Source organism: Marmota flaviventris, chromosome 6, assembly GCF_047511675.1.
Source record: "Marmota flaviventris isolate mMarFla1 chromosome 6, mMarFla1.hap1, whole genome shotgun sequence".
Classification (NCBI taxonomy): Eukaryota; Metazoa; Chordata; class Mammalia; order Rodentia; family Sciuridae; genus Marmota; species Marmota flaviventris.
Window position 1 is genome coordinate 117,989,060 of NC_092503.1, and position 25,276 is coordinate 118,014,335.

A 25,276-nucleotide genomic window follows, 5' to 3' on the forward strand; every position below is an offset into this window, starting at 1 on the left:
CAGGCGTGAGGCCTTGAATTAAGTAACCTAACCTCCCTGAATCACTTCCTCTTAGTAAACAGGAAAAATACCAACCTTACAGAGTGGTACAGATGTCTGAGAATGGATGTAAAGTCCATAGAAGGCTTTGGGTAAAGCATTTCTTTTAGTGCCACCTAGTGTAACCTTGGTGGTGGGGCTCCACCCAAGAGGAATGGCAGGGCTCCACCCAAGAGGAAGAAAACAAAGACAATGCCACAAAGCTAGAGGAAGAACCCGGCCAGGGCACCTCTCTAGGTCAGGCAGACTTGGCACTTGATTTGCTGGCTTACTATTCCCTGGGCATTGGCTCTAAAAGGCACAGAGGGCACTGCTCACTCTGGGCCTGGTGGCCCTGAAGACACCAGACTATATCTGAAACACACAAGGGTGAGTCTTGTGGGGCCCAAACTCAGGGATTCTGGCAGGGGCAGTTTTGGGATTTGGGGCCCTCCATATCGGTATTACCATATCTTTAGACCCAAAGCCCATGAGGGCTGGGCATATCCACTTCAGAAGTAGGGATTTAAAGCCACCTGCAGGACAATTCTGAGACACTCCCTTGCTAGGGGCATGCCTTACTATTCTGCTTCCAAAGGGATGCAAGAGTAAATGGGAGCCTTCTAGCTATACTAGGAGTATGGGCCAGGGGATGGGGTTCCATTCTCACGTGGTAGGAAGGGGCTTGGGACACCATCACAGTTGAGAGAGGGAAAGAGACATCTCCAGCTCCTGCGGTGCTTCCGCTTGGGCAGGGTCAAACCCACAGCTCCTTCCCCTGCATCCCTTCCTCCCACTGGGACTGGTCTGATCTTACCACTCACTTTTCAGTCTGATTATGGCTTTGAAATCCCACAGCAGAGCCCCAGACTCTGGGTGTACCCCATTTCCCAGGGCTGGGTAACATAACCAGGGCTTCAGCACCAGAGCAGCGAGGCATCAGAAACTTGGTAACCTTGACGGAGGTGCCCCTCAGCCCTGCTTTAACCTGAGGCTTTGCCCCCTGGGAGGAGCTGACTGTGTGCAGTCAGGAGTGGCTGGGGCTGGAAGGGCTCAGGCTACATTCCACAAAGATAAGGCAGGAAAAGAGTTCTTCCAGCCCACCATCCCAATGACAGAGATTCAGTTAGAGCTTGGAAGCAGTGGTCACCCTAGAGCCCACCTGCTCAGGTGGTAGGAAGACACCAGCAGCTCTCCTGGGCTTATCTTACATGAGGCCTTTCTCCTAACTGGGTCCCAGGTAGCCCAGCCTACCAGTTAGGCATCAAGGCCGAGCAGTTTGTGTCAGAGAAACAGGGCTGAAAGCTTGACTTGATCAACCCTGCCACCAGGGTCCAGAGCTGAAAGAGTGGAAGAAACCAGGTGGAAACTTGGAACTTTTATTAAATACGCATTCACCTGTTTGCCATCGCCACCCAGAGCAGGGAAAAATAATAATTATCAAAATAGAATTAAAAAAAAACACACACAAAACAAATTAACCCCAATCCCCAGCAATCTATGTACAAGGCCACTCCCTGCCTCTCTGCCACTGAGAGGTTGGGGGGTTGCTGGGTGGTGGGAGCTGGGCACCTTTACTCCAGCCACAGGCCCCTGAGGAATTTATTCTTACTGTGGTGGCAGGAAGTCCCTAGTGCCAAGTGGCCAGGCATCTCTGCTGGCCTCTGGGGAGGTGGTTATTGCTGGGAGGGGCAGGGCTAGGCCTGCTCTGCCCCCACTGGGCTGAAGAGCTATTAGCTCCCCTGGTAGGCCATCACCAGTCATGGTAGAGGCCAGTCCCCACTGCAGCCCCAAACTCCACCTGAGAAGGGTTATGGACTGAAGGTGGGAAGGGTGTTCTCCAAAGGGAGGAGAGTGGGCGCCCAGGGCAGCCTGGTGATCAGGCTTGTGCTCCTCAGCTCCTGAGGATGACACACTCCCAATTCCCACTGCCTGGCCCTTCTTGTGTAGGGCCCCCATCCCCTTCAGTTAGACCATTTTCCTGCTGCTGTCTCACCCGAGACCTATGTGGCCACCTTCCATGTTTCAGCCACAGCTGGGGCCCTTGGAGGCAGAGCCGCCTGTGAAGCACAGCACCTCCTTCAGCATAAGTGGGAGCCAGCCCTAGGGCTCAGCAACCACTCTCCGACACTGCTGTCTCCAGAGTCATGGCCCCTTGCTGCATGGCAGCAGTGGCAACGCTGATAGCCTCTTCCAAGGTCTGCTGCTCCTCCAGCTGTGGAGAAGGGAGGAACATGTGAGATACTCCCTATTAGATCCTAGCATTAGTGGTATGTGGTAGATGCCCTCCATCTACCCAGGGTCACATGTGAAGCTCTTAGTAGGGCCCCAATAACAGAAGGTTCACCATGAAGAGTTCTATTAGGTTAGGTATGGCCAGGGACCCAGGATGGCCCAGGGTCAGAAAGATTGGTTTGTTTGTAGACTAATTGTCTGGAGAGAACCTTAGTGATCATCCACCGTTAAGTCCCAGGTGAAGAAACAGAGATGAATGGCTGAGCCACAGGTGGACTGCCACGGGAGTTATCCTGAAGGCTGGAAAGGGCTTTCCTATGCTGCTTTAGCCAAGAAAGAGCTTGAGACATATGTGTGGATGGGCAGGAAGGGATTTGTCCTCTGAAATGGGCTCCTTTTGAGTCTGATGCCCTTCTCTTCAAGAATTCCACTGAATTCCTTTCCCCACTTGTTCCCTTCTCTGGTCTAAGATCCCCTTTCCTCTCAGACTTCAACCCACCTGCACTGCTATGTGCGTTCCGTTGGCTGTGGCCAACAGCGCCACCTGTTGATGATGAAGGGATGCTACACTTGAGTTCTCGGCCACCACAGCCCCAGAGGTAATGATTGTGACCTGAAACACAGAAGATCTTCCACCCACCTGCAGTACCCTCCATCTCCCCACTCCTAATAACAACCACTCCACACAAGATGGCTAGGAACAACCCAGAAAAAAATGGACAAGACCATGTAGATCATATTAATTAGTTTGAGGCTCTGAGATGAACGAGGTTGTGTTTTTCTCCAATTTAGAGCCCAGGAGAATTCAGGATTTCAAATCGTAGGACAGAGTTATAAAGGACCCCAGAGAGAATTTAATCCCTTCAGCTGAAAATAGACCTTGAAGTCCATGAAAAAGTGATTGCCTACTTTTCAGCAAAGCAAATTTAGAGTAAACTGAGATTTAGAAACCATCTCTTGACCCCATTGTGTGTGTGTGAGTGTGCGCTGTACTGCGAATTGAACCCAGGGGTACTTAATACTGAGATATGCTCTCAGCACTTTTTTTAAAAGACAGGATCTCACTAAATTGTCCAGGCTGGCCTCAAACTTCTGGTCATCTTGCCTAAGCCCCTTGAGTGGCTGGGATTACAGGCCATGATACCCAACTCAAGTCAAATGCTTTTAAAGGTTTGAGTTGCCCAGAGGAGCTGCGGGGAAGACCTTTGATGGTGGGGAATCTTTGTCCTTGAAAAGGCTTGGCTAGTTTGGCCTGTACTTTCATGCCCACCCCATGGAAAGGTTAACAAGAGAACAAGAAACCCTAAGCAAACCGCCTGGTCATACGGGCTGCGTCTGGGTGCCATCAGCGCTGACCATGGTGACTGTATGTGTGCCAGATGTGGCCAGGTCATCGTTGTGGCTGGGGATGGTGAGGGTGGTGCTGCCGTGCTGGGTTACCACACTGATGGCACTCCCCAGGGCCTGCAGGTCTTCTGGGGACAGGCTGACCTGCCAATAGGAGGGGAGAAGATGAGCTGGAACACCAGAAAAGGGGTGTCTGAAAACCCCTCAGGAGGGTGTCTGCTCTCCCAGATAAGCAAGCAAAACAGGGCCAAGACAGCAGAGAGCTACGCTAAAATTGACTAACCACTTCTGTGACCACCACTTTGCCTTCAAGCCCTGCTATTGCATCAGGGTCTTCACCAAATTTCATCCCTGACACCTCTAGAAGGCCTAGGTGTACTGGGCAGAGAGGGTGTGGACAAGGGCCAGGTTATACTGCTGGCTGGTAACACTGGTGGGACTTCCAGGCTTCCGGAACCCTATACCAACGTGCCTCTTGATAAGGACATTCAAATGTCTCAGTTGGACACCTATCAGCTTCCAAGAGGAAAGCTACTATTTTCCAGAAGCTGAGACTAGGCTGGAAGCAAGAGGCTGGGCTACACGATTTGGTCCCCTCAGCTTTAGCTCTCTGAAGTCCACAGAGCTAAAATAGAAATCTGCATGGAAGTGGGGTTGTCAGAACTTCAGAGCTCCCCAGAGTTCCCGGAGAGAATGAAGTGGTCATTTTGGCCTGCCCCAGCCCTGTACCTGCTGGGCACCATCCTGAGTGATGAGAGCCACCTGGGGAGCCCCATCCTCCTCAGTCACCATGGCCACTTGAGCTGGGATGTCATCACCCTCTTCCTTCACTTCTGACAGGTAAGCAATGCGAGCTCGCTTGGGTGGTGGACTTTCCTCAGCTGTAGAGGCGGCTAGGAGAGGAGAGCCTAGGCTACCTCCTGCCATTGGATGCATCTGGGAGGTCTGGCTTGCCCGACTCTTGCCCCCTGCCCACTCCCCTCACCTTCGAGCTGCTGTTGCTCATACAGGGCCTGCTCGCTCTCCTCGGTGGCCTCTAGCTCGCCATGGGCGCTGCGCTTGTGCATGGCCAGGGTGGAGGTCTGCCGGTAGGTCTTGCCACAAGTGCTGCAGGTGTAGGGCTTGCAGTGCGTGTGCACCACATGGTGTTTGTACAGGCTTGAGTACTCAGTGAAGCGCTTTCCACAGCCTGGCACCGTGCAAACGTATGGCTTCTCCCCTGGGGACACTGGGCTGTGAGGGGGGTGGGAACTGGGGCTGGCAAGGGGGAAACTAAGGGGACAGGGATGGGGGACAGGGTTGGTGAAGGGAAAGCCAGAGGGAAGGAGAGGGACTGAGACCTGAGACTCTGAACAGACAGAGTTGGGGAAGATGGCCAGTGGATGACATGGAGGACCTGGGCATGGGATCTCTGAGCCCAGGTTTGATTTAATGTAACTGAAGTGCAGTGGTGAAAGAATGGGGTGGGGCAAGGCTGGGGTTGGGGAAGGGGTAGAGGGGCACTGAGGACTGATGAGGCTGAGGGTGGAAGGTTGGAGAGTGGTGAACAAAAGAGGCAGGAGGCGGGAATAGGGTCTGAAGTGTTAGGTAGACACGCATGGCTGAGAGATGACACAGAAGGCTGGACAAGGGATGTGACATTGGGGAGGGTGAGGACATACAGGAGTCATATGCACAGTGGATGAGGTGAGAAGCTGAAGGTGACATTTCACTGTTTCTTCCCCACCATTCTTGACCCTGGGGTCTTCTCAGGAACTCAGCCAGAGCAGAGTTTAGGGCAGGGATAGAGGAATGGTTGGGAACTGAGGGACCCCCCCCCAGAGGGCTGGCAATACCTGACAGGCTGGACCTAATTGGAAATGGAGGAACCACTTACTGCTAGTGAAACAGTGGCTCTGGGGATACCCACCCCCAGACCAGCCTGGAATGGCCGATGGGGAAGGGCTCCAGACTGGGAGCTGAGAGTGTGTTTCAGATCGGAAGCCTACAGTAGAGGGAGGTGGGGCCTCTAGAGGGTGGTCCTCGCATGCCAGCTGGCCCACCTGTGTGGATGCGCACGTGATTCTTGTAGTTGGTGGCGCTGGTGAAGCCACGGCCACAGTGGGGCTCGGGGCAGGTGTAGGGCCGCTCGCCTGTGTGGGTGCGCACATGTACCTTGCGGATATTAGATGTGGTGAAGGAGCGGCCACAGCCCTCAAAAGGGCACCGGAATGGGCGTTCACCTGTGCAGATGGGGGGTGTAAGGGGTGGCTCAAGAAAGGTGGCCATGTTGGAGCAAGAAAGGGATGGCACTGGGTGAACTGAGTCCCCCTTCCCCAGGGGTGGGCAGGGCCTTGCCTACCAGTGTGGGTACGGACGTGCTTCTGTAGGTCTCCTGAGGTCTTGAAGGCCTTGCTGCACAGTTCCTCTGGGCACTTGTATGGTTTCTCACCAGTATGGGTGCGAACGTGGCTCTTCAGACCATAGCCTATGCAAGTGTGGTGGGGTAGAGCACCAGTGGGACCTCATCTTCCACTGCTTGCCTCATTTACAGGCGCCCTCCATCCTAAACTGTGCTCTGGGAGGCTCCAAAAGCCCACACTGGTCTATTCTATGTTGCCTGGGCAGGGAAGAGGGCGTAGAAAAGCCCACTTTGTCCTCTCCTGTAGCAGCTGGAAGCATTACAAAAATGTAAGTATGAGAACCTAGAGAATCTGCGGCTAAAGGTCTTTGTTTCACAGAAGGAAAAATATAGCCCAGAGATGCCATGGCCCTCAGCACCCCACATCTAATGATTTTCAGAGCTGATATGACAAGGAGTGTCTCTCTACCTATGCCCCTGTTTCCTTCCACTGGCCTTGACCATGCTGCCTTTCGCTTCTGTAGCAGGGTTTCCTTCAAAGGCAGCACCTGCAGGTCAGAGCACTCTCAGTAGTTTCTCTAGATTGGCAGCCTGTGTTGTGCCTCTCTCAAGGAGGCCCCAAAGCTGATCTAGAATCCTCTGCTCTCAATTGGAAGAAAGTCTACCTTCAGTCTCCATGCAGGTAAGTTACCTGTGGCAAAGGCCTTTCCACAGCTGGGGAAATCACACCTGTATGGACGGTCACCTGTGTGAGCTCGTTCATGCACCTGTGAGGACAAGAAATTGCATAATTCAGAGGGACAGGAGTATAGGCTCGTCTCTGGTTCTCTTCAGGGCCCTGGTTCTTCCCTGCTATTCTGTACATGTGTATCATAACCTCCTGTGCTGATGTTTCTGTGTATGTATCTCTTCCCTCTAGAAGGTAATGTGCAAATTGAGGGCAGGAACCAGTTCCAAAAAAGCAGAATGGCAGAATTTCAGCCTGGCAGGAAAGTAGGTAGAGCTGAAAATTGCCTACTAGCCACCTTACCTTTAAGTGATGTGCAGTGGTATAGAGACGCCCACAGCCCTTGTAGCCACAGCGGAATGCTCTGTCTCCAACCTGCTGCCCTTTGCCATTATGAGGAGCCTGGCTGTCATGTAGAACCTGAGGAAAAAGTCTTAGGGTCCCTATATGGATTCTCCCCATTGAAGGAAAAGAAGTGGTAGCATACAGGGTCCAACTGACAGCCTATGACTCAATAACATGGTAAAACTATCAAGGGCCTCTAGGGTAGAGGACATATCCAGACAGAAAGGGAACAGATATTCAGGCACACTGCAAGAGAAGCCATGCTGGCAATATGAAGTCATACTCATCTCTGATGGACAGAGCGGGGATAGTCACAGGGGCTGTGGTAGCTACTGAAGAAGGAATATCTCGTAGCCAATTAGGTGAGGTGGGGCGTTTGGATGGCCATACTTGAGCTAGGCTGACTTCCAGGAACCTCCCTTTTAACCACACACTCCTAAGAGGCTGCAATTCTTGATATGTTCATCCTCTGATAGGAGGGCCTCCTCCTCCTGGTGGGAAACTGCACAGAAAGAGCATGAACAAGGGGGCTTGCTGTGTAGATGAGCTCAGCCAGGTTCACCTGGCAGGGCAAGGGGCCCACAGTGAAGTGGCTACAACCAGAAGTGCTCTAAAAGAGGGGGCACAAATTTAAGCCCTAACTACAGCACCCAGGTAACTAACAAATCCTGTTTTATTTAATTTCCTGGGGACACTGTTAGAGTCACCTGTCTGACACCAGCCTCAGACCAGAGAGCCCTTACTACTCTTCTGCTTTCCTAGGCATGGTCCTAGTGGGACTGTCCCTTACTCTTTTCTTTTGGGATGCTGCAGGATCACACTCTGGTCTTTTCAGGAGATCCTAGAACTCTGGAAGTCATAGTGAGGAGAAGACTAAAGGGTAAGACCAAATTCATGGCAAGATCTGTCTAATTTGGCTCCAGGTCAGAGGGGCAAATAGCTGACACCCACACAAGCACTCAGATTTCACTCCATGTCATACCAGCTCCCTGTAATTAGGGAGTCAAGGATCATCAGAGCTGGAAGCAACCCTGAGATCATCTGGTTCCATATTATGGTATTAGAGAGGAATAAGCTGAGGCCTGGGAGGGGAGTGACTCACCTGAGATTGGACTATGTGACGGCAGAGCCAGCACATATTTCAGGGCTCATGTCTAAATAAAGACCAATTCTTTTTCCATCAGCTGTCAGTCTCACATTTGGTTTCTAAAATATTCCCTGGGAACAGGGGTGGGAGTGGGCAATAGCCAAAAGTGGTCTGCCACAGTTTTGTGTGGTGTTTTTTTGTGAACTGGATTGAACCTAGGGGCACTTAACCACTGAGCACATCCCCAGCCCTTTTTCATTAAGTTACTTAGGGCCTCTCTAAATTGTTGAGGCTGGCTTTGAACTTGTGATTTTCTGCCTCAGCCTCCTGAGCTACTGGGATTACAGGTGTGCAGCACCACACCAGTTTGTGTTTCATTTTGAAGTGACATGAAGATTTCCTCTTTTCCTTTACCACACAGCTAATTTCACTGTATAAAAACAACTTTTCTTCAATCTTTGGGTAAATCTGGTGTTTCAGGAAACTGCCACAAATACTCCAAAGCTCTGCGGTCCAGCCAGGGAAAGATCACTCCAATCTGGAAAATTCACAGATCTCAGATCTCTGTGTTCCTGTCTTCCAACAGGCAGCACCACAGTTTCAGCAGAGGATGCTCAGAATGACTGGTATTTGAAGGGAAAGAGCCTTTTTTTCCTCCTTTTTTCAGTATTTGAGATCAAGCCCAGGGCCTTGCTTATGCTAGGCAAATTCTCTGCCTCTGAGCTGTATCTCCAGCCCTGAGCCAGGAGTCTATTTTTCAACTGAGTTACTGTGTGGGCCTCAGGTTCCAAGAATCCCACCTGCTCTGTTGCATATGCCCTGGTCATTGCCCTGCCATGCTTATTTTCCCAATGACTAAATAGTTGCAGAGAAGAAATAAATACAAGAGTATCTGACTTCAGTGGATAAAACAAAAACAAAAAACTAATAAAAGACACTGGCAGGGGCTTTCCTAAAAAGTACAGAGGACTATTACAGCAGCCAAAGAGAAGCTGGGCCTAACTTCCCATCACACAATGCTACTTTTTTTTTTTTACAGCAGCCTTCTCTCTTCAGAGACAGGCATAAATGTAATCAACCGTAGCAGACCCAGCCCATGCCCTGGACAGGGACATGTGAGATGATCTGGGGTAACTTGGGTAGAGGGGCAAAGACAGTATTGCCCAGGTCATGTTCAAGCACAGGGCTGCTCCTGTCCTCTGGAGAGGTGAAGTTCTGGTAGGGCCAAGAGGTAGTGGACAGGTGAAGCCCCACGGTTGTGAGTGAGGGACAGTGTCAGGATCTGCGTGCTCACCTTGCTTGCATACTGCTCCAGGGCTACCACTGTGTCTGCGCTAAAGCCCTCATCATCTTCTGCTGCCAGATCTTCTAAGCCCACCTCTGTCTGCACGGCCAGGATGGTGCTGTCTGATGGCACAGCCACAGGATGGTGAATGTAGGCAGTGGAGCCATCTTCCAGCTGCACAGCTTCCAGGGCACTGGGATCATAGCCCTCTGCAAGGAACACACGATTAGCCCCGAAGCCACACAAGAGGAGAAGACAGAGCTGGGAACCTGGCTTTAACTTAATGAAAGGTACACATTCCAAGGAGTTTCAACATCAAGTTTGTCCTGGCCTTCACCTTGGTGATTCCTTCTTGCTAGTGGGAATTCCTTCTGGGGTTGCCTCTCCTAAGGACAAGGTCTCTATGGTGTGCTGATTGGAAACTCACTAGCTCCTCAAGGACCTAATGGGACCACCATCACCTGGGCTTAGATGGCCACAAAGGCTTCCTGATCAAGCACCTCTCCCCTGTTCTACTTCCTTCTAGGCAGCATGGCATCTATAGGAATCTTATAGGACACAAAGGTGATCCCATCACCTAACTGCTTTAACAGTTCAAATGTTTCCCACTGGTCTTAGGACAAACACCAAGATCCAAACCCCAATGCAACCAGTGAGTGCTCTGCCTTTCTCATTCTGGCTTCCTCTTAACCACTCTCCTCTCTCCCCTAGTCTTCTAGCTCCCAGAAGTTCCTAGAATGTGCCACTATTTTTCCCAGCTCTCCAGCTCCATGCCTACCATGCTGTTCCTCTGTCTGCAGTACTGAATGCTCCCTGCCACCCTCCTTCCCCTAGCTAAATCTATCCATCCTTCAGCTCTCAGTTCCAGCATCACTTCCTTAGAGAAGTCCTCTCTGAGCCTGATCCCAGTTTGTAATGATCAGTTCATCAGTGATGGCTTATTTCACTTCTCTTTCCCCCTCTAGACTATGGGTGAGCACGGACTGTGTCTAACTTGATTCTCCCTTGTATGCTTCATGCCTAGCACAATGGCTGACATATAGTCGTTGCCCAAGAAGCACTTGGCCACTGGGATTTAACTCAGGAGCACTTGGCCACTGAGCCACATTCCAGCCCTATTTTGTATTTTATTTAGAGACAGAGTCTCACTGAGTTGCTTAGAACCTTGCCACTGCTGAGGCAGGCTTTGAGCTCATGATCTTCCTGCCTCAGCCTCTGGAACCTCTGGGATTACAGGCATGTGGTATCGAACCTGGCAGGAGCTCTATTCTTAAATATTGGTTAAGTTTCTTTTTTCCTGGCTACGGATGATGTCCTTAAGTCCTATTTAAAGCCTTAATACTTTGTGGACGTGCTGGAGCCAAAGTCACCACCAAGGCCCACGTACAGACTCTTAAGGCTCAGCCTCCTGGTGGCAGAGACAGCTGTATGCACAGGAAAGGTGGGTAAGGCTGCTAACAAAGGTGAGCATACATGTGCTTCGGGGAGGACAGCATCTGTGTCTATATTCTAATCATCACAATGTGCCACTCTATCCCCTCTGCCCCGACCTCTGTCAGTTCTGTGTCCATTCTTTTCCCTGTCAGTTGTGATGTCCATGAACCCACCTTTGGGTGTGCGGTGTATATAGGCCATGCTGCCATCTTCCAGTTGCACAGGCTGTCCATCCTCAAAGGAGAGAGATTCTGTAATGAGAGCAATGCCAGTCTTTCTCTGGAGCTTGGAGCCACAGAGGGGTCCTTGATGGGGACTGCCATCCCTCCACAAGCCAGGGGTGTGTTGGTGTCCTCACCTTTCTGTACTGTCACTTGGTGAATGTATGCGGTGGTCCCATCCTCAAGCTGGATCACTTGCCCTTCAAGCAGCTTCTCTCCTATGGAGGTGGAAATGGAGAGAAATGGGCCAGGCCTGAAAAGGACTCAGAGATGCCTGTTTTTAGAAAAGGCCATTTGAGACTCTGGGCATGAGCCTGTAGCACAGATAATGTTCACCAAGTTTCCTTGCTCCTGGACTTCCTAGGCCTGGGCCTTGAGGCACTGAGAATAAAGACATCCTGTCATTCAGGAACCTTGCATCTCCCAGCAGATCCCCTTCCTGTCACTCACAGGGGAGAAACTTCCTTTATTATTCCGCCCAAGCCCGGCAAAGTGGGGATTTCCAGCCTAACAGAAACTGCTGAGATTGAACTAAATGGAGAACAAAGGAAACCCAGGAGGGACCCAAATGGTAAAAACTCAGATACAGCTCAAACTAATGAAATCAAAATATATTCCTTTGTTTCACACTGTGGTAGTGTGCCAAGACCTTGAGCCTCTGATAAGACAGTAGTATAGCACAGTGGTTAAAAGTAATGGGTTCTGGAACCAGGTTAAGCCTCCTGAGTGTGAATTCCAGCTCTATTTCTTACAAGCTGTGTGGCCTGGGTCAGCTTTTTAATCGTTGTGTCTCAGTTTCTTTCTTCTTCTTCTTCTTTTTTTTTTTGGTGGTGCTGGGGATTAAACCCAGGGCCCTGTGCACGGGAGGCAAGCACTCTACCAACTGAGCCATATACCCAGCCTAACAGTTTCCTCTTCTTAAGAACTACATTTTCCTGGGGGCTGAGGATGTAGCTCAGTGGTAGAACACTTGTCTAGAATGCACATGCCCTAGGTTCAATGCCCAGCACTGAAAAATAAGACAAAACAAAAATTCTATCTTCCTCATATGGTTGCTGTGAGGGTTCAATGTGATAAATGAGAATGTGATAAGTCCTTAGCAAATTTTAACTCTTATTGTAACCAGTCCAATGTGCATTTTAAAAGAAATGGAAAGCAAAACAACACGAAGCTGAGTGGGACTATTATGCTATTATGTGTTCATCTAGTCTTACCCCATTGCTACTGCTACTACTAATAAAAAATTGACTCACATAAGGCAACACAACAAACATGATAAAAATTAAGACTGCAGATTTCCTAAGATAGTACCCTTCCTTTATCTTACTGGAAAGAACTTCTAAAAGGCTCTTGGAATTAGAATTAGATGCCCCCGTCCTCGTGTCCAGTGAGTCTGAGAGAGGGGGAAGGAAGAAAGGAAGTGAGAAAGGTAAGAAAGTAAGGGAGACTGAAGAGTTAATTACAAGTGATTTGTTTGTCCCTTTATTTTATTTTTATTTTTTTTTAATATTTTTTTTATTTTTTATTTTTCAGTGGACACAACATCTTTGTTTGTATGTGGTGCTGAGGATCGAACCTGGGCCGAATGCATGCCAGGCAAGCGCGCTACAGCTTGAGCCACATCCCCAGCCCCTTGTCCCTTTCTTTAGAAGTTTTACGTTTTGGAATTTGATTCTTATGAGATAGGAAAAGAATGAGGTGGCTACTTCTGGCCCAGCTTTCTGCTATCTCCCCTTCAGAAGAGTCCCCAAACTTGTCTCCAGACTGAATTGTTGAGAGCCACAGCCGAAGGGGCCCCAGCAAACTTTCAGACTGCCAGCTGATGATTGGCTCACAACGGCCCCAGCAACATCTAGCTGATTGGCTCCTCTGCAGTGATGCTCATTGGGCTGTTTCCCCCGCCCTTTCAGACTACGGAGCTGCTCATTGGGGGACTTTTTTTGGCTCCGCCCATGCGACCCAGCCAATCGGCCTCAAGAGCAGGAGGAGGCGGGGAGGTGGAGAGGCTTGTGGGAAGCTGGTGGTGGCAGTTGGGCTCTGAGGGTTTTTCCTGAGGAGCTGTTTTGCTTGGCGTGTGTGGTTCTAAAAATAAAGTTTGTTTCTTTTGACAAGTGGCTCCTGAATTGTGCCCAGCCAGACTGCGGCACTGAATCTTCTTGGGGTCAGTAACCAACAGTCCTATAACCTGGCCGGAGGCAGGTGAGATGAAGACAGATGTGAGAAGCAGGAAAGGCAGCTGAGATAAGGAGGATCCACTTGCTCCTATCCTACCCTGAGAGCAGAAGACCATCCTTGTTCCCCACTGTTTCTGTCCTGAAAAGGGCACTAGTTTTTGGCGTTCTGAAAGCATTAGCAGAGCTGCCAACAGAGTGGGGAGGCTTTGAGGCAGGAAACAAGACATTGGAAGAGTTGTTTGAGAAAAAATTTTAATGGACAATTTCTTCTAACAACCAGACACTACAATAGGGAAAAGCAGGGCAGAATAACTACCTCACAAGGGGCCTTGTGACCCATTATACAAGGGTGATCACATATCCATATTGAACCAGAATAGTTCCAATGAATTTAAGAATAGCACATTCTTCTATTCCTAAATTTTTTAGATTTGAACAATTACCCTAATTAAAGGTAAATCTCATGCAATTTTAGGGTTCTCCTGCTGGTGAAGCTGGGCCTGCACAGAATTCCTGCTGACAGAGATGAAAGTGCCTCTGTCAAAAGCTTTAGGGAGCTCATCAGAAGGGAATGTGATGATGTGTGTACATGTGCACACTGCCACACTATGGAGGAGGTAGGAACAGCACCAGGAAGTGACGAGTGACAGAGAGGTGAGGGAGGCAAGGAGGTTCAAATATAAGAAGGAAAGACATGTTTATGGTCAGATGTCTCACTCGCTTCTTACTCATTAATTCAACCATTAATTATCAGCAGAAGACAGGCTTGGGAACTAACTAGGTCCAAAGAGTAAACAAAGGCCCATCTACAGATCCTAAGTTCTTCCATCCATCTCACTACACTAGAGAGGCGGGACCTGTGGTGTGAAGTCAGAGAGTTTAAGGCTTCAGAAGTAGCTCCAGAAATTCGATCCTCAATGGAATGAAGCTAGTAAGAATGCACACATCAGAAACAGCTCTTGACGAGAACCCTTTCTAGCAGGCACCCTCCCCAACAATGTCATATGGAAAGACCTTACTAATGAGATTAAGGGATGTCTTTAGTCATTATCAGGGAACAGACAATTTTAAATAAAATTACTGAAACTTATCTTTTAACCTAGGAATGCAAGTTTATTTTGGGAGTGTGGTGAAATGAAGGAGGACACTACTGCAATAATAATGTGGCCATGAGAACAGTGATGTTCATGAAACCCAGAACAGGTCAAATAAGTGGAAATAAGGCAGTGTTTTCCCAGTCCAGGGAACACATGACTATCACCTGGCATGCTTGAGAATGCTGGCAAGAAAGGAGGATATCCCTGCGTGTGGGCCCTTCCCTCAACAGCGCTCTCTTCTGACTCCAAACCTACCTTAATTTGAAGTTCCTTGAAAGTGAGGATAGGGTTGGCAGATAAAATACACGATTTCCTGGTAAATCTGAATTTCAGATCAATAACAAATTGTTCTTAGGATAGGTTAAACATCTCTAATCCAAAAATCCAAAATCTGAAGTACTCCAAAATCTGAATGGATTTTAGAGTAGGGATGCTTAACAGGTAAAGTCTATGCAAATATTCTAAAACCCAAAAATTTCCAAAATCTAAAATACATCTGGTCCCAAGTGTTTTGGATAAGGGCTATCCAACTAGTATTTAGTGCCATTATTTTATTTTATTTTACTTTTTAGCATTTAATCCTTTGTTTATACATGTCTACCTCATACAGTATTTGAGACATGCTTATACTACAGAAGTATCTGCTGTTCATCTGCAATTCAAATTTAACTATGCATCCTATATTTTTATTTCTGGTACCCACTAGACCCAGAAACAAAGGCATAAGCTCTCTGCTTCAGTACCCCCTCGAATCTAGAAAAGTAGCTTGTACAGGTAATTGCCCAGGACATAGTCTGAGTGCTTGAACTTGATGCAATTAAGATGGTGAACTTCCTCTAGAATGCATCGAGAAACTGGACATTTGAAAAGTAGGAAGTCATATCCAGGACTGTGTTCATCCATCCCAGAAATACTCATGAACTGCTCACTCCATGTAAAGAATTCTACTCTTTGAGACGTCTTGGCTCCTATAGCTGGGGCAATATGATTTTCTAGCTTGTGTAGGTAGCATTTTATTTTAAAGAGACCCATTTTCAAGTATCTCAGACTCTCACGCAGAGTAAGCTGTGGAGGAGGGCAGGGATGAGCAGGCAGGAGTGCAGGCTGGTGACTCTGAGAAGGGGATACTCCTTTCTAGAAGCTGAGGGATAGGATCCTGAGGTCCTGGGAAATACTCACCTTTGACAGCTTGCTGGACATAGGCTGTCGTCCCATCACTAAGGGTCACCGTCTGTAGACCCAAGCTCTCCATGGCAAACTGCTGCTCATGCACTCAGACATGAAGTTGGCTTCTGGCCACCACCAAGAGCCACAGGTGAGGTCAGAGATTTCCTTCTGGGTCACAAGTCTGAGAAAATAAACAGTGTCACATAAAAAGTTTCATGGCTTTCTTCTGGCACACGGAGTTAATGAGGCTAGCTAAGAAGACAGAGAAATAAATTTATTAAAGTAGAAAATTATGTTGGTTTTTATGAAAAGGGTTAAAAATATACACATATAAGAATTCTAAAAGATGAGCACAGAAGAGAAGCATGTCAAACTGGCTGTAAGCTAAGAATTCATGATCAAAACCTAGTTTTAAATTCACTCCCCTCAGGAGGGAGCCTGGTTAAAGGCAGGCGGCCAACTTCACTGCTGCTGGTTCTCCATGACCTCCAACATCCACACACCAGCACTGTTAACCAACCTCAGGGAAGACCCCGTGGGTAATGGAACAAGTCCTTAACAGGACTTACATCATCCCCCAATACCTCAGAACTGTCCTATGTCCCTAGTACCCCCATCCCAAGGGTGGTACCTCCATCTACCCAGAAGCAGTGGGTTCATCTCTGAGTTCTCCTTTTCCCCAAAAAGTCCTATTTCAAGTAAGTATCATCTCTCAGATTATGTCCTCAGATAAACTTCTGCCTGTTTACAATTCATTTTCCAACACCCTATAAGCATGACCTTAAAAATAATACAAACTTAAATATCCCCTTTCTCTGTTTCAAACCCTTTAATAGTTTCTTATCACCCTTAGAAATTCACTCTGCAGGCATGGATAGGTCCTGTTACAGATTTCTGTAGCCCTGGGTACCATCTCTTCCTAACATACACCTGGGCTCATCTCCTTCAATACCTACTTTTTTTTTTTTTTGGTTTGAACCCAGGGCCTTGTGTATGCGAGACAAGCACTCTACCAACTGAGCTATATCCCCAGCACCTCAACTGACTTTTAACACCTGTTTCCTACATAGGATTCTAGGCTCTACTCCGGTTTCTGGTTTACAGTGGCTTCTCCAGCACCTTGTGCTGTGGGCTAGCACAGATCCTCTTGGAGTGATCACCAGGTTCTCATGTATCTGCCATGGCATGGAATCTATTCTAGTTGTAGAACAACACCCCCCAACACCTGTGAAGCCTGCAGGAAGCCCATAGCATCTGTTCTTGGTCTAGTTGTTAGGATTCTTTGTTTTTGTTTTTTTCCTTTTCCTTTTCTTTTTTTTTGGTAATACCAGGGATTGAATCCAGGAGCACTCCACCCCTGAGCTTCATTCCCAGCCCCCTCCCCCACTTTTTCGGTGGTGCTGGGGATTGAACCCAGGGTCTTGTGCATGCAAAGCAAGCACTCTACCAACTGAGCTATATCCCTACCCCTATTCCCAGCCCTTTTTGAGACAGGGTCTCACTAAGTTGCTAAGGCTGGCCTTAAACTTGAAATCCTCCTGCCTTGGTGTCCTGATTTGCTGGATTACAGGCATGTGCAACCATGCCTGGCAGTTGTTAAGATTCTTTTTCTACTCATCCACAGAATTCTCCTGGACTTGGCCTCTGGCCTGCTTACTTGATCCTCATGACCTATCAGCTATATCCTGTTTTCACATCAGAGCACGAAGTCAGGAAGATATTTGTATGTCACATGGCAGATGCTACTGCTTGATGCTAGCAACAACTACTGGGGCTTTGGCAGCATCAAGGGTTAAGCAGATCAATATCTTCATATAACTACAGCTCATCTGTGATACAGTGGTTGGGATGTTCTACCCCAGGCTTGGCATCTCAACTAGAATTATTCATTCATTCTGTCTATAAACACTGACTGATTGAACTAGGCTCCAAGGAGCAATATTAATAAAAGTGAGCAATACTTAAGAGCTAATCAAGTGAGACATATTATACACATTAAAGACAATCCTATACTTCAATACCATTATTTTCCCTGTTTTACATCAAATAATTTACTCAAGTTTATACACCTAGTGTGTGAGGAGGATCTGAACCCAGTGCATTTGATTCAAAGAGTGCTTTAAAGTTCTCTAGTATGCTGTCATCCCAACTTCCCTGGTCTGTCAGGATCCTAGAAGTGACCTCAACTTTGCCTACACTCCTGATAATCCCCAATGGTCTCTATTTTACAAAAGCTCTGGTTCTGACTTTTCTTGTTCTGCTCCCTGATCTTCAACTTTCATTCTCTTAATCAGGAAGGGAGAATCTTTTGTAACCTGTTTCACTATAATCACATTATGTCAGAAATAAGGACACAGGAGAGATCCAGGTTTAAAAACAGCACAATGGCCCCAAGCTATTATGGCTGGGCTCTGCCAGCTCTGGCAGCAAATGGTTGGTTTAATTTAGCATGTCTGTATTCCACAGGAACATCATAAGGGAAATTTAAGAGCACAGGCTCTAGAGGCAGCCTGAGTTCCAATTCAGGCTCAGTTGCTTGGAAGCTGTGTAGCACCGGGCAAGTAAATTAACCAATCTGAACCTGATGCCACAGAACAGTGGTACCTGCTTCCCAGGCTGCTGTAAGGATTGAATGAAGTCACATACATTGGCCTTTAGTCCAGCACTGGTACATAGGAAGTGCTCTACAAATACTGGCTCTGAGGAGAGGGGAAAGAAGAGGGACCTAAAGGGAAACGCTTTTGAAGCAATGTGGATTTCTAAAACGTTAGTCAGGAGTAATGGCAACAGCCCCAGACTAGAGGTCTGAAGAACTGGCTTCTCATCCTGATTGTATGTGATTTTTTTTTTTTTAATCTATAACATACAGTGTTGGCCCAGATGACACTGATTTTTTCCACCGCTCATACTAATTTATAGTTATTCAGCATGTTCCCCATAGTATATGCCAACCACTGTTCAAACCACTCTGCCTGAATTAATTTTTAATCTTAACGATAACCATAAGAGAAGGTAGGTACTTTATCCTCCCTTTACAAATGAGGTTGCTGAGGTGTACAGGGATACTAATTTGCCTAAGTTTCCTAAAGCTATCAAGTGCTGAAGCCAGGATTCAAAGTCAGGCTAGCAGGCCCCGCTGCCTAGACTTTTCAATATTTGGCACACTTCTCCCTGCTAATCCAGTGTGACCGACACACTGTCAGCACTCAAAACACTTGAATACAGGTTGCTCAACTTCCATCCCATCCACCATAACTTAAACCCAATCATTCTTGGTCTACCCACAGTGGAAAAAGGGAATGGCTGGTAGCCACATTACCCAAAATAATCCTTCTTAGGTTCAAAGAAAACACACTTGACTGCCTGATCTTGCATCTGGCTCCAATTCATCCACTTTTCTTCCTGAAGCTTCATAATATAAACCTTTAAAATAGCCCACATTACCTCCAGATTTCCCCAATCCTTGAGGCTGCTTCCAACACAGCTGACTACAGGGAGTGAGGATGTTTCACGGCTGCCGGACAGATACTAGCATCTCCCTTTCCCTTCTGTAATTGATGGTTTACTCTGAATTTTCTTGTGCTGGCACCGAACCAACAACAGTGACACAGGCAGAGCCAGAGAGAACTGTCATTGCCCGAGGATGGCTATCTAAGCAGTTTCTCCCTGTAACGGGCATTTCAGATTTATAACTCCCATGGCCCTCTGAGAAGTGTGGATGGGGCGGGGGGCAGCTGATCTTTTTCTCCTTAGAGGGTATAAGGATTATCAATGACTTGAGCTGGGTACAGGGGGGACAGACCAAGGGGAGAGGGAAAAGCAGAATAAGAGTGATGGCAAAAGGTTGAGACTGAAAAGGAGTACTCTTGACTTTCCCAGGACGATCCCCAAGTCCAGTTTTGTTTGTCATGCTTTTAAAAATGAACGTACACACTGTTGGCACTGAGAAGGAGACAACTCCATGATTCCATAATCTATCATTGAGTTTTCTACTGTAAAACATAAATTATGATTATTGGGAGGTAACATTAAGAAAAACTGGTTTAGAGGCTTCAGATTTTTAAGTCTCTCCCTCAAACAAGATGTGCTTAAATGACCATCTCAAAGCAGAAAAATAAGGGATGTGAAAGACGGGAAACTAAAGAGCAGCTGTGGTATTGCCTTTCTCCACTTTGTCATGGTTGAGATCTGATCTGATCCACATCCAAACAGGCTGCGCGGACTCTAGGCACCTGTTCGCTAGCCACTCCATCGCCCTCTGCCAAGCAGAACTCCCTGGACACTGGGACAGGGCTTTCTGTACTCTGCCTCAATCAGACCAGAGGGCAACTGTGTTTAGAAGCCAAAAAATTTTTTAAAAATGAAACATTTGCTTGGAAGGAGAAGAATGTTCAACTTTGACCAGAAAAAAAAATTATGACAATTTTCACTCAGAAAATTCCTTATTTGCAAACATAGAAAACTTCTTACAAATGACAAATAAACGTTGGGTTGGGAGGGATGAAGGCTGATGGAGACAAGTGGAAAACAAATTAGAACCAGATTTGGGAGAGTGCAGTAAAATGATTCAGTATTTGTTATTATAGAAAAAGACTTCAAGGCACAAAAAATCCCTAGTGAAATGAGCTTAGTTCTGTGGGTTTTTAAGCACTGAAGAGAAAACAGGAAATTAATAACAGAAGTTTGCACTAACATAACACAAATTTAAAACATAAGCTAAACATCTCTTTGCAAAAGGCACAATGATTTTAAAAACCCAAATCACTTTTAGTATGGTTCCTATTTGGCTACTGCAACTTTATAGATGTGAATTAGTCACAGAAAAGGGAGTAATTAGGCAGAGTGGATTATTTCTAATTCCAAAGGGCAATGAAAAAAAAACAGACCTCCATTATTATAGAAGAGAATTCATTTGAACTAAAAAAATTAACTTAAAAATCTAAATTTCAGCCATATATTCAAGTGAATTTTAATATCTCAGTTTATAAACACCCAACAAAGCAATCATGGCTGGGTTTCAAACCACCTTTAGTTAATGAAAAAAGTCTAGAATCAAGGCATTTGGGGAGGATTATCCTTAGGATAACTTTTATACCAACAAGCAAATTAGCAGATATGATGAAGGTAAATTTGAATCATTTCTAGAATTCAGATTGGAGGCTACCACTGGCTTGAGAAGAGTCACCACAGTTATACCTTATTTTAAAAACACTGCCCTAGGACAAAATGGTCAAAATTTTATATCATCAATTCATCAAAATGGAACAATATCAAATCCTAATTAGAAGAGAAAATAGTTTTGAACTTTTGAAGCAAAAGAGAATCAAGTGAAAAGAAGAGCTGGTTAACAAAAATCAATAGTAAGGAAAATATTAAAGAAAAAATAATTAAATATTTAAAAACAGACAAATACTGATCTCCAAAACAATATCCAATTCCCACTGAACAAATAAGGGTACATTATGAATTCACACAAGTAAAAAAATAAATAAATAAATAAATAAATAAATACTTTTTAAAAGATTTACACTCAATACTTAACAAGAAAGAATAATCATGACAATGTAATTGTTAAATTGCCAAAAATCAAAGTAAAAGTATAAAATTCAGCAGCCAATCCTGGAAAGGCTGGGAGACAGTCACAAGCTGTAGTGAGCCAATTAAAAAAATGGGCAAAAGACCTGAACAGACATCTCACCACACAAGATGTACAGGTGGTAAATAAGCATATGAAAAGATGCTCAACATCATGTCCTTAGAAAATTGCAAATTAAAACAATGAGATATCACTACACAACTGTTAGAACGGTACAAATCCAGAACACTGACAACATTAAAAGCTGGCAAGGATGTGGAGTGACAGGAATTTCTCATTCACTGCTGGTGGAAATACAAAATGGAACACGCACTTTGGAAAACACTTTGGCAGTTTCCTACAATTCTAAACATACTTTTTTTTTTTTTTAAGACAGAGAGGGAGAGGGTTTTTTTAATATTTATTTTTTAGTTCTCAGTGGACACAACATCTGTATTTTATTTTTATGTGGTGCTGAGGATCGAACCCAGCTCCCCGTGCATGTGAGGCGAGTGCGCTACCACTTGAGCCACATCCCCAGCCCTCTAAACATACTCTTATCATATGACCTAGCAATCATGCTCCTTGGGTATTTACCCAAATTAGTTGAAAGCTTATGTCTGCAGAAAAAACCCTGCACATAAACATTTACAGCAGTTTTAATCATAGCTGCCCCAAACTGGTAGCAACAAGGATGTCCTTTAATAAACTATGGTACACCCTTACAATGGAATATTATTCAGCAATAAGAATAAATGAGCTATAAACTGGGTGTGGTGGTGCACATCTGTAATCTCAGTAACTTGGAGGCTGAGGCAGGAGGATCACAAGTTTGAGGACAGCCTCAGCAAGAGGAAGACTCTATTTCAAAAAAATAAATAAATAAAATAAAAAGGGCTGGGGATGTAGCTCAGTAATAAAGTGTTCCCTGGTTTCAAAACCAAATCAAACCAAACAAACAAAAAAGAACTATCAAGCCTTCAAAAGACATGGAGGAATCTTAAATGCATACTGCTAAGTGAAAGAAACCAGTTTGAAAAGGCTGTATACAATATGATTCCAACTCTATGACATTCTGGGAAAGATTACAGAGACAATAAAAAAAAACATGGCTGCCAAAAGTTCAGAGTGAGGGAGGGAAGGATTAATAGTGAAGCACAGGGGGCTCACAGGGCAATAAGACTCTTCTGTATGTTATCTTAAGGGTGGACACATGACATTATACATTTGGCAAAACCAATAAAATGCACAACGTGAAGTCAGCCCTAATGTAAACTATGGATTTCAATTACCAATACTGTATCAATATTGTTCATTAACTGTAACAAATACACCATGACAATGCAACATGTTTTAATGATAAAATGGGAGGGGGGTGTATGGGAACTTTCTGCTCAATTTTTCTGTAAATTTAAAACTACTTAAGAAATAGCCTATTAATTACAAATAAATCCAAATCCAACAATCAAAGGTGGCAAGGCAGAGAGACAGGCACAAGTGTGTCTTGCTGATGACACTGGAGGTTGCTTCTGGCTTTCAAGAGAACAATCTGTTAATGCTTAACCCCACTGGGAAAGATTCCCGATTCAAGATCTAAAAACCCTGTCTTCATAATTCATCCCACAAAAAGAATGTACAAAAGACAAGAATTACTTGCATAATGATTCTTGTTTAAATATTTTAGACAAGAACCATGAAGCCTATCTGGATTGATGGAGGGGGTTTAACAAATTAACAGTAAGTGAAAAAAGACAATATTGAACATTCATCTAGTTCCAATGTACATAAAACCTCAACTCCATTTCAGACGAGGCCAGAAGAGACCAAAGACAAATGAACAGTTGTGCTAAATGGGATACGATTTTTTTTAAAATAAAATGGTTGAGGAGCCAGGGGAGGTAGCTCAGTGGTAGAGTGCCTGCCTAGCATGTGAGGCCTGGGTTCAATCCCCACCCCCCCCCAAAAAAAAAAAAACCAAAAATAAAGAAAGAAGTTGTTTAACTAAAAGACACACTCACCAGGCAGTTCTACACTGAACTGCTTGCTTGGATTCCAACACCTATCCTCTTGGGATTTCCCTTAATTCTCTCCCATAACCTTCCTATTAATTCCTACACCCATCTCTCCCAGGTCCTGCAAAGGAAAACTCCTATTCCTCTCTTAATTCATGCCAGCATAAATACTGAGGTGGTGAACTTCTCCCTCTAGGAATTTTCTTCCCACATAACCACCAAAAGCACAGGTATTCTTGGACATATTTTTAAATGCAATATTCTTTAAATGGGATATTTTGACTTGTAGAAGAGTGTCATGGTGGGATCTCGTGATTCAGTATCCTCTGCAGATGTTCAAGAAGTTGGTACATTCTGAATTCAAAAAAATGTCTATGAGGCTGTGGGAAACAGGCAGACTTTTGGTGGGAAATTACATTGGGTATAATCTCTATAGAAAGTAGTTAGGCAATATCATTAAAAAATTATAACTGTATATACCATCTGACCCAGCAATTTCACATCTAGTCTACATGTCTAAAAAATGGCATGTTTCGAGGATGTGGGGAAAAAGGAATAGTCATACATTGCTGGTGGGACTGTAAATTGATGCAATCACTCTGGAAGGCAGAATAGAGATTCCTCAGAAAATTTGAAATGGACTACCCTTTGACCCAGCTATACTACTCCTTGGTGTATACCCAAAGGACTTAAAATCAGCACACTACAGTGTTGAAGCCACATCAATGTTTATAGCACCTCAATTCATAATAGCTAAGCTATGGAAACAACTGAGGTGCTCATCAAGAGATGAATGAATGAAGAAAATGTGTTATATATAAATACTGGAATATTACTCAGCCATAAAAAAGAATGACTTTATGACTTTTTTTAAATACATTTGCTGGTAAATGAATAGATCTAGAGACTATCATGCTAAGTGAAATAAGCCAATCCCCCAAAACCAAAGGTCAAATGTTCCCTCTGATATGGGGATGCTAACACACAACGAGGGGCAGGAGGGAAGAACACAATTTCAGGCTGGGCATAGTGGCGCATGCCTGTAATCCTAGTGGCTCGGGAGGCTGAGGCAGGAAGATCTCGAGTTCAAACCCAGCCTCAGCAATGGCAAACGCTTAGCAACTCAGTGAGACCTTGTTTCTAAATAAAATACAAAATAGGGCTGGAGATATGGTTCAGTGGTCAAGTGCCCTGGAGTTTAATCTCCAATACCAAAAAAGAAAAAAAAAAAAAGTGGATTAGAAAAAGGGGAATGAAGGAAAGGGAAGGGAGGGAGTATGAGAATAGAAAAGACAGTGGAATGAACCTGACATAACTCACCTATGTTCAAATATGGAATATACCACCAGTGAAACTCCACATCATGTACAACCTCAAGAATGGGATCCTAATTAGAATAAGTTATACTCTATCTATGTATAATATGTCAAAATACACTCTATTGGGCTGGAGCTGGGGCTCAGCGGTAGAGCACTCACTTCGCATGTGCGAGGCCCTAGATTTGATCCTCAGCACCACATAAAAATAAATAAATAAAAATAGCCTCCTATCAGGATGGCGCAGGCCTGTAATCCCAGTGAGTGGGTGGCTGATGCAGGAGGATCATGAGTTCAAACTCAGCAATTTAGTGAATCCCTAAGTAACTCAGGGGACCCTGTCTCTAAATAACATACAAAAAAAATGGTTGGGGATGTGGTTCAATGGTTACATGCCTCTGGGTTCAATCCTGGTACCAAAAAAAAATTAAAATAAAAATAAATAAATAAAAATAAAAGTATTGTGTTCAATTACAATTAAAAAATAAATATTAAAAAAATACCCAGGGGTGGGGTTGTGGCTCAGTGGTGGAGTGTGGGAAGCCATTCTCACACGTGATTTGAATTACCTCCCTGGCTGGGTGAGAGGCGCTTAGATGTAACTGTGTCAGAGCCTTCCCCACCCTGTCCCAGGTGCGAGGGCTTGTCCGGGTGGAGGTGTGCCTGACCACTGACCCGAAGACCAATCACTGACCCTGACCTTGGAATGCTGCCCCCCCTTGACCTTCATTGGATGGAATTTTCCCTTGAATTTTTTGTTCCCCAATAAAAGCTCTCTCCCTGGAGTGTTCTCCCTCTCTCGCTGGCCTCTTGTATTAACCTCGCCACCGCATTAGATGGCTGGAGGCGGAAGCTAGGAGGAGCTGTCTCTGGAGCTGGTCAATAAAGGTAACTA

At 45.6% G+C, this 25,276-nt stretch overlaps 1 protein-coding gene and 1 long non-coding RNA gene across 10 annotated transcripts in view; one reads left to right on the top strand and one right to left on the bottom strand.

Annotated features, from left to right (window-relative positions):
• Positions 1-292: 292 nt before the first annotated feature.
• LOC114099263 (uncharacterized) lies at positions 293-13,151 on the top strand. 7 transcript variants are annotated; one of them, XR_011707749.1, is made up of 6 exons: positions 4,351-4,440; positions 6,134-6,270; positions 7,827-7,893; positions 8,581-8,726; positions 9,416-10,826; positions 12,574-13,151. It is a non-coding gene; the product is annotated as an uncharacterized lncRNA (long non-coding RNA). The 7 variants fall into 7 exon arrangements; XR_011707754.1 differs by having other exon boundaries at positions 9,464-10,826; XR_011707750.1 differs by lacking the exons at positions 7,827-7,893; positions 8,581-8,726 and adding an exon at positions 293-408 and having other exon boundaries at positions 2,724-4,440.
• Positions 1,382-25,276, bottom strand: part of Znf76 (zinc finger protein 76) — a 34,764-nt gene continuing 10,869 nt past the window's right edge. For 2 of the 3 annotated variants that reach the window (XM_027943513.2, XM_071613470.1), the window contains 13 exons: positions 15,491-15,659; positions 11,178-11,258; positions 10,993-11,070; positions 9,395-9,594; positions 6,972-7,088; positions 6,633-6,708; positions 5,942-6,067; positions 5,643-5,822; positions 4,586-4,819; positions 4,330-4,508; positions 3,580-3,744; positions 2,753-2,866; positions 1,382-2,233 (listed from right to left, as the gene is read on the bottom strand). In XM_027943513.2, the coding sequence (XP_027799314.1) occupies positions 2,129-2,233; positions 2,753-2,866; positions 3,580-3,744; positions 4,330-4,508; positions 4,586-4,819; positions 5,643-5,822; positions 5,942-6,067; positions 6,633-6,708; positions 6,972-7,088; positions 9,395-9,594; positions 10,993-11,070; positions 11,178-11,258; positions 15,491-15,563 (1,728 nt within the window). In that variant the 5' untranslated portion in view covers positions 15,564-15,659 and the 3' untranslated portion in view covers positions 1,382-2,128. The remainder of the gene's footprint in view (positions 2,234-2,752; positions 2,867-3,579; positions 3,745-4,329; positions 4,509-4,585; positions 4,820-5,642; positions 5,823-5,941; positions 6,068-6,632; positions 6,709-6,971; positions 7,089-9,394; positions 9,595-10,992; positions 11,071-11,177; positions 11,259-15,490; positions 15,660-25,276) is intronic. The other variant, XM_027943514.2, reaches the window with a different exon arrangement.